The 17,401-nt window shown below is 41.0% G+C and overlaps 1 protein-coding gene across 3 annotated transcripts in view; it reads left to right on the forward strand.

Annotated features, from left to right (window-relative positions):
* The window catches only part of col16a1 (collagen, type XVI, alpha 1), a 67,342-nt gene that overhangs the window by 37,016 nt on the left and 12,925 nt on the right, over window positions 1-17,401 (forward strand). For 2 of the 3 annotated variants that reach the window (XM_056399513.1, XM_056399515.1), the window contains 35 exons: window positions 38-76; window positions 238-300; window positions 1,257-1,301; window positions 1,399-1,494; window positions 1,761-1,799; window positions 2,423-2,467; window positions 2,582-2,617; window positions 2,699-2,812; window positions 3,501-3,536; window positions 4,015-4,050; window positions 4,295-4,423; window positions 4,725-4,769; window positions 5,125-5,160; window positions 5,251-5,304; window positions 5,480-5,530; window positions 5,618-5,761; window positions 6,897-6,932; window positions 7,763-7,870; window positions 8,176-8,298; window positions 8,382-8,435; window positions 8,548-8,589; window positions 8,995-9,030; window positions 9,112-9,165; window positions 9,287-9,355; window positions 9,447-9,500; window positions 9,880-9,906; window positions 10,877-10,933; window positions 11,265-11,309; window positions 11,479-11,550; window positions 12,327-12,380; window positions 14,883-14,936; window positions 15,121-15,240; window positions 15,498-15,539; window positions 15,807-15,878; window positions 16,022-16,066. In XM_056399513.1, the coding sequence (XP_056255488.1) occupies window positions 38-76; window positions 238-300; window positions 1,257-1,301; window positions 1,399-1,494; window positions 1,761-1,799; window positions 2,423-2,467; window positions 2,582-2,617; window positions 2,699-2,812; window positions 3,501-3,536; window positions 4,015-4,050; window positions 4,295-4,423; window positions 4,725-4,769; window positions 5,125-5,160; window positions 5,251-5,304; window positions 5,480-5,530; window positions 5,618-5,761; window positions 6,897-6,932; window positions 7,763-7,870; window positions 8,176-8,298; window positions 8,382-8,435; window positions 8,548-8,589; window positions 8,995-9,030; window positions 9,112-9,165; window positions 9,287-9,355; window positions 9,447-9,500; window positions 9,880-9,906; window positions 10,877-10,933; window positions 11,265-11,309; window positions 11,479-11,550; window positions 12,327-12,380; window positions 14,883-14,936; window positions 15,121-15,240; window positions 15,498-15,539; window positions 15,807-15,878; window positions 16,022-16,066 (2,172 nt within the window). The remainder of the gene's footprint in view (window positions 1-37; window positions 77-237; window positions 301-1,256; window positions 1,302-1,398; window positions 1,495-1,760; window positions 1,800-2,422; window positions 2,468-2,581; window positions 2,618-2,698; window positions 2,813-3,500; window positions 3,537-4,014; window positions 4,051-4,294; window positions 4,424-4,724; window positions 4,770-5,124; window positions 5,161-5,250; window positions 5,305-5,479; window positions 5,531-5,617; window positions 5,762-6,896; window positions 6,933-7,762; window positions 7,871-8,175; window positions 8,299-8,381; window positions 8,436-8,547; window positions 8,590-8,994; window positions 9,031-9,111; window positions 9,166-9,286; window positions 9,356-9,446; window positions 9,501-9,879; window positions 9,907-10,876; window positions 10,934-11,264; window positions 11,310-11,478; window positions 11,551-12,326; window positions 12,381-14,882; window positions 14,937-15,120; window positions 15,241-15,497; window positions 15,540-15,806; window positions 15,879-16,021; window positions 16,067-17,401) is intronic. The other variant, XM_056399516.1, reaches the window with a different exon arrangement.

Below are 17,401 nucleotides of genomic sequence, written 5' to 3' on the forward strand. Positions count from 1 at the left end.
TTGATGTGGACCTCATCTTCGTTCCTTCTCTCAACAGGCGATGCCCGCCAACTGGGGCGAAGCAGCCGGGTACAAGGTGAAAGGTTTAAGAAACTTTTGTTGATGAATAATGGCGGTCTGACCTTCTAATGATCATCTTCATTCATTTCTAGCCCAGTATTATTTTCACTGGTCTGTCTCGCTCTCTCTGTTCCTTTCTCTGCATGTTCCTCACCTTTTTTCTCTGGCTCTGTTCAGGGAGTAAAAGGTCAGAAGGGAGAGCTCGGTCCACAGGGTCTCACAGGCACTCCAGGGAGGGATGTAAGTGTTTTTTCTTTCATTTGTTTTTTCTTTTGTTCTCATTTACTTTGTTATATAGAGTTTCTGTAATCAAAATGAGTGAAGTGTATTTCAGGCATGATTTGCTGTAAGGTTAAGTCAGACAGCTAGCTTGGAATATGTATTGTCAGTACAATAAATGCTAAAGTCAGAATGCACTCACAAACACACCAAAACACATACACACACATATCCACTTACACAGGCACTTTTATCAGGCTAAGAGTGGATATTCAGTAAACTTATATGGTATTACTCTTTAAGCTCGGACTCCCATTGATATCTCCTCTCCCCCCTCCTCTCTCCCATGGCGTTAAGTCGGCCTGTTAATGCCTGTTAGATTAGGCTATAGCAACAAAGCTTGCACAATCAATGCTGCCTCATTGACTGTGCTGTTCGTCTCTCACACAGGCAGGCGCCTATTCAGGAAGACTTAAACCTTTTAATCTTCCCTGTTCAGCGCAGTGATCCTGTAGACGCATGAAAAGTTTTGAGGAACAAATTACAACGTGTGTGTGCTCTGAGATATTCCCCTGGTTTTCAGCATCAGACACACTCACATTTAGCTGTTCACCAGGCTAACTGCTTGTCGTGGACAGATGGATTTGGTGGAGGATAGATTTTTGTAAGCCTCCCATCCATCTGACATTGTGAATATGAATGTGCTTGTTGATGTGACTTGAATCAGACAGGCAGAAAATATTGCATATGCACTACTGAAGATAATACATCTTAGAGACTCTGCAATTCTCCCTTTTTCTATTTCCAATGGTAAGATGTCAGACAAATTAGGGAAATCAACAAGTCTCTGAGAATTTATGAAGACATTTTGGAGATGGATTTCTGCAGAGCTTGCTTGATTATTCCGGTCTGACAGTGATGATGTCACTGACCCATACCGATGCTGTCACTTCTCTATGCCTGTCACCATCTCCCAGGGTCGAGGAGGGTCCGTCTGTGTGGTTGGCCCTAAGGGACAGAAGGTCTGTATGCATTAAGACCTAACAGTTCCTACCACCAACCTTTCTGTCACTTACATTCAGTCCAGTTTAATAGAGCTGTGTTGAACTTGTTTTCCAGGGTACTCCAGGTATGGTAGGTCCTGAAGGGCTGGCTGGGGAGCCAGGGAAGCCTGGACGTCCAGGCCTGCCAGGAGTTGGAAAGCCAGGCCTACCAGTAAGTGTACTTTTTAAATTAAAGAACTGTGGAAGAAAAAAAGAGGCACTTATTGAATGGTGTCACTGATTATCTTAATGTTCTCCTCTTAAAGATGGCCTCAGTTTGACCAAAAAGTAGTTTTATTAGACAATGCTCTCAGAAGTGCAGGACAGGACTTGGCAGGACTCCTTCTTTAGGTGTAGCTTTCATTGCCCTTGACAGAAGCCTAAAAGGATCTTAAGAAAGGCATTTCAAAAGATTTATGTCCTTTTTCTTCCTGCCAGGGCCCTCCTGGTGAACCGGGTGGTGCAAAGGGAGATAAGGTAAGTTTACCCTTTTGGCTCATTTCTACGGCATGTGAAAGTGATGAAGACTAATGACAACCAGGAGTATTTGTACCCCAGGGGATACTTTTGCAATTTCCAAGGGGTACATGGATTTAACTTAAATACAAATATATTTACTTTTCTTTACTATAGTTACCAGTAAGTAGCCGCTCAACCTGAGTCACTTTTAACACATTAACTCCACATGTTGCAATTTAGAGTGAATAAAAACAAGCATGTGAGCAAGAAAAGTTGAAATAGTTAGTTAGCAAAAAACAATGGATAAAGAAAAAATATAGATTGATGGTTAAAATAGTTAGCTATAAGTAATGAAGGAACAATTTTTATCCAAAAGTAACAAATAAACAGTTGAAGTTGTTAACACAGATAAAAGTAATGATAGAATTAGCTAAAAGAAATGGCTGACAGCTGAAATAGTTAACTCACTTAGCTAAAAGTACTGAATCAACAAAACACTGGTTCTTAGTTTTCCAGCATCTGTCAGTCCAACCCAAAAATGACATCCTGTATTAGAAACGTTAAAAACAAAGATGCTTTTTTGAGAGTGATTTGCAGGGTAACTGTAACAGTATGACACACTAAGTGATTTGTGTTAACAGGGCAATGCAGGGCCTGCAGGAGAAGATGGATTCCCAGGAGATCCAGTGAGAGACTCTTTTAAACACTGATTGTTATTCAGTAATGTATGCATGAGCTTCCAATAGACAGTGTTCTAACTGTGAACTCACACATCATCTGCTATTCTGCTGTTTTCATAGGGACCAAGAGGACCAGCAGGGTCTAAAGGAGAGAAGGTATAACGTTGTCTTTAAACTCTTTATCTGCATATCTGTGTGCTCTCTTGTTAAGATACTGTGTGTGTGTTCAATCTTTAGGGTGACCCATGCGAAGTGTGCCCTGTGCTGACTGCAGACATGGGAAACACAGTGGCTCTGCAAGGGAAGCCTGGCCCTAAAGGAGAGCCTGGGTTACCAGGGATAGGAGAGATAGTAAGTACAAGAGTCTGACAACTAATGTCAAATTGTAATGTATTCTGAACCTGCCCTTAATGTTCAGTTTAACATTTTTTGCCACATGTTTTATTTGGGAGCTGTAGACACGGTCTGAATTGTAGCTACGTGTGATCTGAGCCTTGAGCACTTGTTTGATAGTGTATTTATTTTATTTTTCTTATCATTTTGAGGGAAGGGAAGGCGTTTATTTCTACCTTAGGGTTGTACTTGCCCTTCTAATTCTCTGTGTTGCAGCAGCTCAAGGAGACAGAGCGTGATATGCCGTCAAATTTTTATCCTCCATGGCAAAGGTCATTTTTTTGTAATATAATCTTAACATGTCTGTCTCTCTCTCTCTAGGGAGTCAGGCCTCAACATACTGTGCATTGTGTTTCTCTTTCTCCTCATTCTGCATCTTCCCACTTAGCCCAGCAGGTGGAATGGGGAATTATTTATGGGGGGGGGGGGGTATAAATCCAGAGCCTTATGAGATTCTGTGTGCAACGATTTCCAATAGTGCCAGCATCCATCTGTCATACCTGGTTAGAGCAGAAGGAGAAGAAGGCAGAGCAACAGAGAGGGAGAGTGAGATATGACCTCACTCTCATAAAGTTGGACTAACAACACTCTTACTTCTGGCTCATCCCTGCTCCTCTCTTTTCTTTCCTTTCTCCATATTTGCCAGGGGCCTCAAGGTGCAGATGGCAAGGCAGGACAGAAGGTATAGAAATCCCCCTAATTCATTTACAGCACATGGTTGATTCATATTCTGTGGAAGTGTGACCTATACACGCTCATCTGCATTCCCACACGTTCAGGTATGCTAACATCAGCAGTGCAGAAGGCTCTCTCCTAAAGCAGATGCAAGAGCAAACTACCTGAACTAAACTCTGCAAAACACAGGAGACTCCACACACACACACACACACACACACACACACACGCACACTAACACAAACACACACACTCACTCAGCATTCCTACACACATATTAGTATGGCTATACGCATATGTGCATGAATGCCAACTTCCCACGCACCCACCCACTAACACATTGCTCATATACCCCTACATCTGCCTAATTGCAGTGACCAGTATTTTCACAAAATCCTGCATCTCAAAGCAAACATGCTCGTCAGGGTGAGCTGGGACTAATTTGCTGTCCTGAATGTGTGTGTGTTTCTTGTTTGTTTTGCCAGGGAGAACCCGGATCAGGTGGCACCAAAGGAGAAAAGGTCAGCTCAGTGTCTTTATTAGGCTTTAGATTAAACAGTTTCTTGTTTAGACTACCTTATTTACCTGTCAGGTAGATAGACTAGCATGAATTGCTAACTGTGCTTTGTTTTTCTTGCTAGAACTACACATGTAATTTTTACAGTAGCATGAGTCGCAGCTGTCTTGTTTTTCCTTGATTGACACCTCATCTGAATTATTTTCAGACAATCTTTGACCTTCCTCTGATCTGCTCACTCGCTTTAGGGAGAGTCGTGTTCTGTGTGTCCCACTCTCGGAGAGTTACCCGCTAACCTCATGCCCAATGTTGCAACCCACACCTTGCAACTGAAGGGAGAGAAGGGAGAGCCTGGGGTTGGACAGAAAGGAGACCAAGTAAGTCTATTGTAGTAAAAATTAATGTGATACTAGTGCTGAATAAAAAGCAGAGCATTTGAAATATTCATAAACACAACCAAGGTGAAAACAACACAGGTTTTTATCTTCTAATTGTTGGAGGACTTTGGTCTTACTGAACAATGGTACGTAACACACAAGGTAGAAGAAAACCGATAACTGCCTTGTTTGACTTTATGTCTATTTCTGATTTTGTTTGTCAGTGTGTTTCCTTGCATGTGTGAACAATAATAAGCACCTTCAACAAAGCGATATATCGGCCACTTTTTTTGCTCCACAGGGGGAGCCAGGAAAGGAAGGATCACCTGGCCTTAGAGGAGAGAAGGTAAAGTAACATAAAAAGAAATGGGACTGAGAATAGGTGACCTCAATAGCAGACCAGGCTTACATGAGGGGAACTCAGTAAGTTAGTGAATGGGGTTCTTAATAGACTTCACGAGGAAGATAATCACAGCAGTGGCCAAAACTGTCTGCCACAGGGATTTTACTCAGCAGGGGAACTTATCAGTGAAAAGCGTAGGTAGGTAGTAAAAAAATAAGCCTAAATCATTTGACATGGCTGCCCGTAGGGTGCAGCTTACTATGAAATGTGAATTACCAAATTAAAAGATGCATCCTTTTTTATAAGTTTGTGAAATTCAGATACTGAAACTGGGTTTTTTTTCTGCTCGTGTATGCAGGGTAGTGCAGGCAGCAAAGGAGCTGATGGTAAGCCGGTAAGTTGAGATGCAGTTCTTTGAAATTGAAAGGCTCACTTCACATCCTGAGTCGGTGCTATTGTGAAATGAAATGTGTCCATTTGACAGGGAAAACCTGGACCAAGGGGACCCAGTGGCAAGGATGGACAGAAAGGCGCACAGGTAGGAGAATAGTGCAGTGTGCAATGATGAGCTCTAGACAGCCTAGATTCCAGCCTTGTTCCTCAATAATAAGTAATAACGGTCCAGTGTTGCTACACCTTGCTCGTTGAGATGTTGAACATTTTCTATGTGTTACTTTCATGATAGTTTTAATACTATATTTATCTTTTAACAGGGAGAGCAAGGGCTGCCTGGTCTTGGTCTCACTGGCCTAAAGGGTGAGAAGGTAAGCACAGGCATATGTATTGCTTTTTGCATCTTTTAGCTTGATTGTCATGCACGCTAACTTTCCTGACTCCGTGCCCTTTCCTAGGGCGAGTGCGGCGTGTGCCAGCCAGCAGAGGTTGGCAGTGGACCTGCCGGTATCAAAATGCCTGAGGGAACAAGAGGCAAGCAAGGGGAACAGGGCCCTCCAGGGCCACCCGGACCTCCAGGTCTCGGAGCTGATGGCAAACAGGTGCGATTGCTCTGTAAGGAAAAGATAGCCATCAGAAGAATATCTAGAAATTTGAATTTATCGTAAAACACATTGGCAGCTTTTTGGAATTAGGAACTTGCGTTGTCTTTCTTTAAATCACTGCCTTTTTGCAATTGAAAGCAAACCAATAAGATTCGTCAAAAGGGCTAGAAAAATTACTGATAGTATCCTTGCACTCTAATACTGCAGACTGCAAGCACAGAGAAACACACAGTATGAAATGTTAAGTGAAGAAAAGCCAGGGCCTCTCTAGACTTTCTTGGTCCTTCCTTTAGAGGGCAGCATGTTGCCCCTAAACTCAGGAGCAAAAGAACCAAAGACACTTCAATCCCAGCTGCTTGAACTGACATGAAATGATTTGGCTTGTTATCTTTGTACATCCTATTTTGCACTGATAACTCACTTCATGTTGAAATTTATTATATTAGTGACTTAGTGCCTCATCTTACTGAATGGTTTAAGTTGTAGACTGTTTAGATTTTTTTAGCACATTCGCTTAGCTGTGCTTTATGTGATTACATATTACAGTATGTTATTGGGCTTTTATTGTTTATTATATTCATTACTGTACATTTGATTTTGTAAAACCTGAATGAAACGGCACAACTCGACTGATTGAGCACGGAACAGTACTGTAGCTTACAACCAAGCCCAAGATCAAGTAAATATCTACACTGCATACACCATTATTGATTATATTTATTCATCAGAATTATTAATAGAAATCACATTATATTAATGGCAAAAATCCAAAGTAGCTTCTTGTGATCCTTTTTTGTTGCCACAGTGCAACAAAGACAAAGCAGGATCTCTGTGAGTGAAAAGTTTTAGATGCTAAAAGATTGCATCCCAAGGGCGTACCATCTTATAATTGTACAAAAAGGATATGCAGGGATTCTCTTCTTACTGCAGAATTGTTACTAAATATAATAAATCTCTGTTGGCTTCTGTCACCCCTCCCAATTACATGCTGTGTGCCTCTGTGGTTTGCTTTATGTCAATAGTTATTTTACCTGAATGGAAAGAGACTTGTACAGTACTTGCAGATGACTGTTGCAGAGTGTATGCATTTAACTGTTTGTTTTTGTATCTCACCTTCTACTTTCTTACACAGGGCCCGCCAGGTCTTGCTGGTGTAAAAGGAGACAAGGTAAATTTCCTGTTAAGGCCTCTCGCAGTCACTGCCTTACATAACCCATTGGATGTCCTGGAGGAATGAGACTATTTGGAGTCACCGTTGGCCTTTAGAGACAGTCAGACTTTCTTAACTAATTTGACATCGACTGGGACTGAGGATGTCTGCAGGAAAATTATCAAGCATGGTTTTAAAAAATATTTCTAGGGAACTCAGGCACTCCACCTCATTTCATCTCATACCAAGTCTGTCTTTTGGAACGTTCACATCACTTTACCCAAAAAGGGAAATAATTTTGCCATCAACAGAGCCAGGGGTCTTTAAATTACCTTGAAGCTTTTCCACAGAAATGGAGTCAGACAGTTACTGGAATACTGAGGCTGATTATGATAATCCATATTTTAGAGTTAAATGCATCTGGTACTGATATATCAGCTAATTGTTTTTTTATAACATAACACATCAGATCAGATCAGCCATTAATATTGGCCTGGTTGATGTAACCAGACCAGTATTACTGGCCTAACTGACTAAAGGATTTAAATATTTTAAATCATGCATTATTTACATCCATGTTTGCTTGTTAGCAGTATTCTTCTTCTTTGTTGGCACATTTCTTACGACCCCCAACAGTCAGTAAGCCTCATACCCTGAAACCAACAGCAGGCTTGTGTGTTGCATCGCCCTGTTCTTGTATGGTTGCACAACACAAAAACAAAATCCGAATCTACTTATAAAAACACTATTCCTTGGTGCTGGTAGTAAAATAATCCATCAGGTATTATTCGTGTCAGCATCGGGACATAGAAGTGTGTTCTTTTTTCATTGCATTTCAATTTTACTAGGGTGAACAAGGAGACCGAGGAGATAATGGATTTGATGGAGCTCCTGGAGCCCCAGGACTGGCCGGAGAACCTGGTCGGGATGGACTAATGGGCTTGAAGGGAGAGAAGGTACAGAGTGCCTAAACTCTAAAGTCAGATCAACTTAACTGTACTTTATTTTGCATCAGTTAGTGGCAGTATAAAAAGAAGCAGTAGTACCATGTCTGCTGCACAGTCCTTATCCCTTCCCACATGTGTGTGTGTGTGTGTGTGATAGAAATATAGTTGGGGCCATCCACTTGGGATGCCTGATTAGAGGTCATATATTAGATAAGACTGGTCACGTTTTTGGACCAATAATGGTTTCCAGTGGTTTAAATGGACACTGGTAAAATGGGAGTTTGATTTTTTGAAAATTTGTTTTATTTTGCCAGGGTGATGCTTGTACCAGCTGTCCTTCTCTGGGCACTGCAGTGGGTGATGGTGTAGCAGTGCCAGGCCCCAAAGGAGAGAGAGGAGACCCTGGTCCCCCAGGAGAAGGGAAGCCTGGCAAAAATGTGAGAGAATTGTGTATTTATTTACTTCTGGCTCTCTGGACTATGAGAATTACTAATCATCAAGTCACATGTTTTCTTTCCAGGGAAAACCAGGCTTACCAGGTGTGCAGGGACCTGCCGGGCCCAAAGGGAGCCAGGTATGAATGCCTATTTCTTTTATTATTATTGTTTATAAGTACATGCAGATGATTGTGTCTATTTATGTTTCACTGACAGATTCTAATCTGTGTCGTCTTGTGCCCCCTGTAGGGAGAAACTGGAGTTGCAGGAGTCGGCCTGCCAGGACCTCAAGTGAGGCTGATATGTCTATAAAAAGCACATCTGCATCAATTAAAAAAGTTTCATGTCAACAACTAATGCTGCGCTGTCAAACACAAAAGACACACAGCTCCTAGATGGATACAGTCCAGCAGTGATCTAACTAATGAACACCACATTCTCCTTTTATGTCAGCATTTAGACTTTTCCTGCCTCTCAGATCTAATCATAAAGTCACTAGGTTTTAAATAACCATCCAAAACTAATCCCCTCTCAAATCCTTTGATTCATCATGGAATCTTCACTTGATGCTTTGTTGACCTGGAGAAACCAGCCCTTCCCTACAACTCCACTGTAAAACCTCCTCACCACAAACTCCACGCTTTGTCTCCCATTCTTAATCTTCTTTTTGTTTGGTCTTTTTCATTTATGTCTTAGGGTGAAGAGGGACCAAGAGGGCTGCCAGGACTTGTTGTAAGTTTCATCCATATTTCCAAAGTCCTGCAATTTAAATCTACTTATTTCTAATTTGGTCTAAATTTGTGTTTTGTACAGGGACCTCCTGGAGTCACAGGATTGCCTGGCCCTATTGGCCCTGCAGGGGAAAAGGTAGCATAAAATAGAGTGGCGGAAAATCAACATATCATTGCAATATGCTATCAAATAAACCCTTTTCTGTTTGGCACAATGAAACTTTGAGACTTTCACAGTAGTTCTTTCTTGTTCATAGGGCTACAGAGGAGATGACGGGCCTCCAGGACCACAGGGGCCTGTGGGCATTGGAGTAGAAGGGCCCCCGGTAGGACATAAATGTATCTTTTTGCATGTGCATATTATGTCATGCTTTGATATTGTCAAACACTGTTTCCTTTTTACTTTTCCATCCACAGGGTAAAGATGGAACCCCTGGCTCTATGGGTTCACCAGGAGCTGATGGCAGACCTGTGAGTTGTCTTGTTTCTTTATTATCTTAAGCCTGAGTTTAATTTGCATGTTTTCATACATGTGCATCAGCAGCTCGAAGAGATGTTAGAGAAATTTAAGTAGCACACTTGAGTTGTTGCCTCTGTGTTGGCGTCTGTTCAGAGTTTTAATTTTCTTTGAGCTTCTTTGGGAATTGTCCTTGATTTAGGCATCATTTGTAACCAAGGATGTCTGCCTCTATCCATGGCAGAGGCAATGTCTGCTCCCATCTCATCCTCTGTCCCCTGATCTACACTCAGCTCACTGCCCTGTGAGCTTTCTTCTGGAACAACAAAGCAAGACTAACTAAGTGTTTGTGTGTGTGTCTTTGTGTGTGTGTGCTGTCTCCTTCTCTTGCAGGGACTTGATGGAGCTAAGGGGGACAAGGTAAGTCTACCGTTTTGTTTGGATGAAGGGATCTGGAGGGGTTTGAATATAAGGGGGTGGAACAGATGGTAATCACAAGAGATGGTTCAACACCCCCCTGCCCCCCCTGCTTTCGCCACACACACACACACACACACACACGTGCTGGCACACAGATGCACATACCGGCCTCGGGGCACAGATAGAGTAGCAACAGAGGTGACAAGTGTACTGTTGCTGGCAGACAAGAGGAGTTTCAGGGCCTTAAGAGAGAGTGTGTGTGAGACTATTAATTACCGCATTCATCAGAGCCACCAGTCACTGTCACTGAGAGGGTGGAAGAGATGAAGAAGTGGTGGAGGCAGTGCTTAAGGGTTGGGAGGGGTGTAAGATATGGGACAGAAGCCTTTGTGATGAACAGATAAAGGGGAAGAATAAAGTTAAGAAAGAGACAAAAGATGAGAAAACTTAGAGAGAATGACCAAAAGAGGCAACACTTAGAGAGTCTTAAGAGCTGTAGCTATTCTGGGAAAGCTCATATATACTTGACTTAGATGTTACAGGAAAGATGTGAGTGCGAGTGTGTAATTGGGGATATCACGTTGTTACAGATTTTACAGGAATTACACCTTTTTTTTTTTCTTTTTTTTTTTGCATCAAAGCACCATACATTCATTGTTTCCTTGCACTACATTAAGGCTTCAGCGACAATTTCATGTAATGCAACGATTTTTGTTCATAAAGTGGTATAAAAGACATTCATAGCTCTCCATCCCCTGGAGTTATGAGTGTCTTCTTGATGGGTGAGATTTCAGGATTTAGCGAAACTGAACAAAAGAATCCTGAAAGCTAAGACTTCTGACTTTCTTACAGTACCAGGAGTGGTTTTAAAGTTGAATGAGGGCTCAGTTTTGCAGCCTTTGCTTAAAATTGTGCAAAGACTTTCACTTTAGCTTTTTTTTATGGGTCTTTTCTTTGATGTATATTTCAGGGTGAACCTGGAGTGTGCAACTGCATAACGTCGATGCACACAGGCATAGGCGGACCTGTGAGTACATGCTTGCAAACACATACACACTGGAAAAAAAAAAAAAAGAAAACACATGTAGATATACAATTTGTTTAATCTAGAGAATTGTTGCCTCACTACAGGAGGTGGATACATATTGATTTTTTTTAAACACTCTCTCAGAGGGTTTATTATGACTCCCCAGGTGACATATTGAGAATACCTATGTTCATGCTTCATTATTTCCTCTCTGCATCTTTCTGTTTTGACATTTGTTGCATTATTCTTAACCACACACTGTGTGCTTTCTGTATATCCTGTTTGTGTAAGCATCAGTGCTGCTCTGATTTTGACTACTTTTGCCCTCCAGGGAGCTCCAGGAACTCAAACAAACTCGTGGCAGCCCGGGCCTCAGGTCTGATCTGTCAACCAGCCGTCCTGTCTGATAACTTTGTTTGAAAGCTTTGTTTCACTTCTTTCCTTGCAAAGTTTCACGAAAAAAAAAAAAAAATCACAGAATTCTTCATTTGTGTTCGACTGTGAATGTGTAATGCCAGTTTTGGTCATGTCTTCTTATGTTTCAGGGCCCACCAGGACCTCCTGGGCCCCCTGGTCCACCTGGGCCACAGGGTTTTACTGGAAACCAAGGACTCCAGGTAACAGAAAGAGGGCAGTGAGGGAGTGGGGGGGCTCTCTTCAGTTCAACTCAGCAGCTGCGTCATCAGCCTGAATTGAACACGCTACATATGATAAAGACTTTCAGCTTGTGCATCTGGGGGACATAAATAAGGCTTTGATATGCTTTGCATCTTTAAGGGTCCATGATATGCATGGAGTAAATGCAGTATGTCGCTTAGTTTAAAACAGGCAAAGATAATTAGGATCAAATGGAAAAATGCACTAACTAATATGGTGCTTCAAGCTTAACCCATGTGGGAGGCAAGCTTCGGGAATGTCTGTCAAGACATAAACAGTTATTTGGAGGTCTGGTTTTAAATTTGAAAGTTAAAAAAAATGATGCAGTGCTTATCCAAAGTACAAGTTTGATACATTTATGAACTTTGTAATTCAAGCAGACCTTCAAATAAAGTGTTGCTGTGCTACAGGAGTCAAAGGTGTAAGAAAGACATTAAATGTGGTGATGGTAACTGGATGGAAGAAGTCATGTCGATGATAAGGGGACATTTGTAATAATCGATGAATGCAAAATATTACTCAATGCAAATATATTGGATTTTTTTTTTAAATTCAGATTTCTTAATACAATCATATTTTTGAGATTTTTAAAAATTTCATAAGATAGTTCAGGAGAGGGAACAGGTTTGATCATTTTGATCCTGACCCTTTGACTCTGCCTTGAGCACTGATGGAGATGGGAGTGGCTAGCCCTCGATTGGCAAAAGAGAAGTTCAACCTCAGTTCCTTCTTTCAGGGTATCCCCGGAAACGACGGGATACCGGGGAAACCGGGTTTGCCTGGATACATCGTAAGTAAAATTAGAGAGAAAAGGAGGAGAGGCGGCTGTTGTCTACTGACTAGAGGTCTGGGGGCCTCATGTATAAATGATGCAAAAGCACAAAATTAGTGTGTGTCAGGAAGTGGGATTTATTTTTTTTTAAAAAGAAGAAGAAGAAGAAAAGAACGTCCTGTTCTTCCATGTGTGCTCTATTTGATTTGAGAACTTTTAAGTCAGTTAAGGGAACAAAAAAGTAATGAACGGATAAGAAAAATTTGAGTTGTGTTATTTCTAAACACTTTCTAAAGATGTGTTTTTATTTCTTTCATAATTTCTTTCATACTGTATACCCCAACGCCGTAAAATTAGAGTAAGATTTACCCCTTTTAAATCATACATATTGAGCACAAATGCTGCGTTTGTGCTGTGTAAGGATGCCGCTGAGACCAAAGACAGAATGAGTTTGTTTTGTGTCACGCAACATTAAAAAGGGGTATGTTGGTATCTATTTATGGGTAACTGTGGGAGTGGACATAAGGTTTGTGCATATCCCTGCATATTTCATGATGACAGAGATGTATAACATGAAACATGCAGGAACCACTATATTTTTATATTCAGAGTTTTACTCTGTTGTGGATCTGGCCTCAGATCTTTTGTAACCTGCGACGGTCTCGTGTTCTTGTGGACAAAGTTAGTTTAGCGACAGTAGGTGCAAGGACACCATCAAAGTGGAGAGATGAGGTGGAGTGTGGTGAACTTATCTGTGGACAGTATTATGGTGTCAGTTTTGTTTCTTTCAAGTCTGATGATGGCTTAATTTCATTAAGGGAACATCAATGCTGATCTCTAGCCAGCACTCAAGGGGAACTTCACCTTCAGCACAAGAATTAAAGTAGCAGATTAATGGAGGAAAGGGAGGGACTGAAAGTTCAGCGGATGAGTGGAACAGATTTGACACTAATTTTACAGAAACTTTCTGCATAAAAGTGTCGATTGACCCCATATATTGTCAAGCAGCATCTCTATTATTAAAGTGACCACAGAGCGATACACATCATCGGTAAAAGGAAGAGATGCACTGAAATTTCCCTGCGTCATTGTGTAAGCTCTGACCTATTGCTGAATTGCTTAATACTCTTTCTCACTATAAGAAGTTTGACTAAAGTTGATAAGTTGGTGCCCTCTGCTATCCACATACTCACTTGCACATGCATGTTCCAGACCCAGTTTTGCCTCAGTGTTGCTGGATAAACCCATCAGTGCCTCTTTTTTTTTTTTTCATGTTTCTAGAGGTACAGTGTCACCCAAAGTCGCAGCGTAGCTCTCAGGACTCTGAAAAATTGCTTTGTCTTTGAAACATAACAGCATGCTGCTCAGAAAAATCACAAAGTTAGCAATTTGCTAACAATGCACCGTGACATATAATTATAGCGAACCTTCTTTTGAGCAAGCCGGTTAATGCACAAGGCCTTGCTCTAGCCCTTATAACGGCCAACAGCAGGCAGGATAAAATAGCCTGTCTAGCTAATGGCTGCAGTTTGAACAATGTCAAATGGGTTTGTAATGACTTTGAAACCAGGCCAGGTGCTATTGACAGACTCTCAGTGGAAAGGGTCCCACTGGTTTGATAGGCAGCTGACCGCCTTTCACAGTAAATGTAATTGGCCGTGTGGATTGAGCGGTTTAATTCACAACTCTTGATAAATAAACAGTGTAACTTCATATCTTCATTGTGGCATTTGTCTGTTTTTTTTTTTTTTTTTTTTTTTTTTTTTTCAGTATATGTGTTTGTGCTTGTGGTTACGTATGTGCTGTATGTGTCCGCAGAGCCAGTTATACATGGTTGTTGTGCTTTTTCTTATTGAGACACTATTAATTTAAACTTTTCTGGTGCAGACTTGAGCCCCTATTTAATTACAGCTAAATGGCCATTACTGGACAAGGGTACTGAGGTTCTTTTTTTTTTTTTTTCCCCCAGTGTTTATCTGTCATTGTTTTTTAAAGTAATTTGCATTTCACACTCCAATAAAGTATCAACATATAGTGTCAACAGAGAACTGTTGGCATTCCAAGGTCCATGCAGACCAATGCTTGCTTGGACTATAACATTAAAAAAAAAACTTTTATTGACAAGTGAAATTTCTGACACTGAAACTTATTATACAGTTTGACTCTGCTGTGAGGGTTATATGCAATGCAGTGAGGGTATGGGGTGAGTATTTTAATATATAAATTGAAATTTTATAGAAATTATAAAATTAATTCTTAGTAGGAATATTATCAGAAATACAGATCAGGGTTTATGTAATGCACTATAAAATTCTTTGTAATTGTCGAGTAAGGTGAAAGAATTTTATTTTTAAGACTGAACTTATTATTAATCTTAATAGGGTGTGATGTCATTGTGAAATCCTGTAGTCCTTGAAGAAACCATACAGACACTGCAGTACATTGGGGAACTTTGTTTTGGTTTGTCGACGGGGAAAGAGAAGAGCCCATTTTGATCCTTTTCCCTGCCCCCTTTTGTAGAATCCCATTGGACCACACCAGCTGCCTCAAGACTCCACTGGAGGAGTAGAGGATGTAAGTTCATCAGTAAATTTATGCATTTTGGGTAATAGGGTTTATATTCAGTGACTTTCTGTGCTTTTGCTTTGCCAGTTTTTGGGAAGAACTGTTCAGCTTGTTTGTCCATCTCTCTCTCTCTCTTTATATATATATATATGTAAGTGTGTTTCTATGAGTGTGTGTGTACTTTATAACACAGGAAGACTGTGATGGGGGCTGCTCCCAAGGGTTGCCAGGGGTGCCGGGTCTATCTGGTGCCAAGGGTGAAAAAGGAGATCAGGGCAAGCCTGGTGTAACCCCCTTGGACAGCTGTGACAGGGTGAGACTTGGAGGGACTGGGACTTTCTTGTCAAAACATTTTCAGCTTCACTATATGATTCTCCAAATGCAGAATCATATGAAATGTCACTAATAGTGCAGTTAGTGTGTCATTGTGCTTCGATGAATGCACAATGACAATCCCTTATTTTGCAGTGTATTAGGTTTGCATGGCTTGATGTGAATAGTCCGTCTGACATATTACAATGCCAGCAGTGAAGCATTACTTTGATAACTTATTCTCTTGTCTGCTTGCAGTGTTTGGAGAGACTGCAGAGGGAGCAGGCGACAGAAGCAGTGGTCAGCTAAGATCATTGTCATATTCTGTAGATGATAATAATGATAATAATAAACTTTATATACCACTTTTCTTTACAAAGTTACAAAGTGCTACAAAAGAAATAAAACCAGACAAGGCAGATAAAATGAAAATAGGAACATGACACATAGGAAGTAAATACAGTTGATGAATAATATCAATAAAATGGTAGTAATCAGTATAAATAAATACATAGTCATAGAGTATTACATGCACATTCCCTGATATTTTATTTCTTTGGCTCATAGCGTGACCAATCATGCACAGGAACACCTGGGGTACCAGGAATGCCTGGATCACCAGGAATAAAAGGAGAGCCAGTGAGTCTGTCTCTGTTTTTTCATGTACATACTGTTCATTTGTTAGTAGAGTGCATGTGTGTTTGTCTGCCTTTGTGCAAATGTGCATATCCAAACAACTGCACAGACTTCAGGATCACCTTTCTCTCTGTATTTCACTACAGGGTACACGAGGTGAGAGAGGCCAAGCTGGAATACCAGGTAACATGGTAAGGCTTTATCTAAACTCCCAGAAAGCAAATTCTGACTCGAAACCTGAATATTTTGCCATGGTTTAATTGAAGAGAGATATTTTCCTGTTAAAGGTGGAGTAAGCCAAGACTGTTGACATTTGAACTCAACAGCAAAACAAATACACCCCTCCCTTTCTTTTTAGTACTCCTTCAGAAGCTCCACCCCCAATGACAATGACAAAATGGCAGAATCCAGAGCAAAACAAAGCATATATTATAAAACTTCATCAACAATTGACGTGCACACAAACATCTAAAAGCTAGCGAATTATTGTTTAGATTGTTTTTCAAAAATTACAGTGACACATGAGGTAGGTGTGTAGCTAATCTAACAAGGGAGGTAACTTTACCTAGTATAGCATTTAAAATTATACATCAATCCAAATAAATCCATTGTGAGGTTTCTGTGACTCTAAAAGCCTCCACATGTTGCACAGGCAAACAACAAGACAGAAAACTGTGGCCTTAGTCACTGCTGCAAAGCTAACATGCAGAGAGGATGAGGCAGTTTCCCATAACCAGCACACCAGCTGCAGACTGCAAAACTCTCCTGCTACTGGAGCTAACATCACACCAGCAACATATCTTGGCAAACTATAAACTAAGCCAAACGCTCATGGGTAGTAATCTAACACAAATGTGACACCAGTACCTGCTTGCTAACTAACCAGTTGGGATTAGCCACCACAAACATTTACAAGCAGGACAAAACAATACTGACCTATTGGCTCTGTGAAACACAGCAAAGCTAATGGTACCCACCTGTCAAGCAGAAAAAGAGCAGCCTCTACATTTGTTTCATGCCTTTTGAACTCTATGTATCTCCACCATAGCTGGACTGGCCATTGGGACTACTGGGACAAATTCTAGGTGGGCCGATAGACCATCAAAACATCCACCAAGTATTTACCGGCCTCGTCGGTCTCTGTCCCAGTGGCTAAGTCCATGGCTGAATTTCTTTCCTAGTTCTGATTCCAGGGTTTTAATGTCTCAGCAATATTAATGCGACTCTTTGCCCTCATGTGATCATACCACTTATTTTTCAATTTTTGATCTTCTTCCATCTCCTTTACAATTTCATTATGTTGTGGGGTATACGATGCTGTCACGCTGCCCCAGTACAGAACGCACAGCTTTTGCACCAAGAGGAGATAATCACTGAATTCGACAAAAAAGTGTGTTGGATTAGAATCACTTACTTCTAAGAAAAGAAAGCTGCAATGTGGACTCTTGTTTTGAAATTCTCATCTACTCTTTGGATGTGCCTACAGTACCCATTGGCAGATTTTGAAAGAAGTTTTCTTTGATGAC

The sequence above is a fragment of the Seriola aureovittata genome, chromosome 16, assembly GCF_021018895.1.
Source record: "Seriola aureovittata isolate HTS-2021-v1 ecotype China chromosome 16, ASM2101889v1, whole genome shotgun sequence".
NCBI classification, from domain to species: domain Eukaryota; kingdom Metazoa; phylum Chordata; class Actinopteri; order Carangiformes; family Carangidae; genus Seriola; species Seriola aureovittata.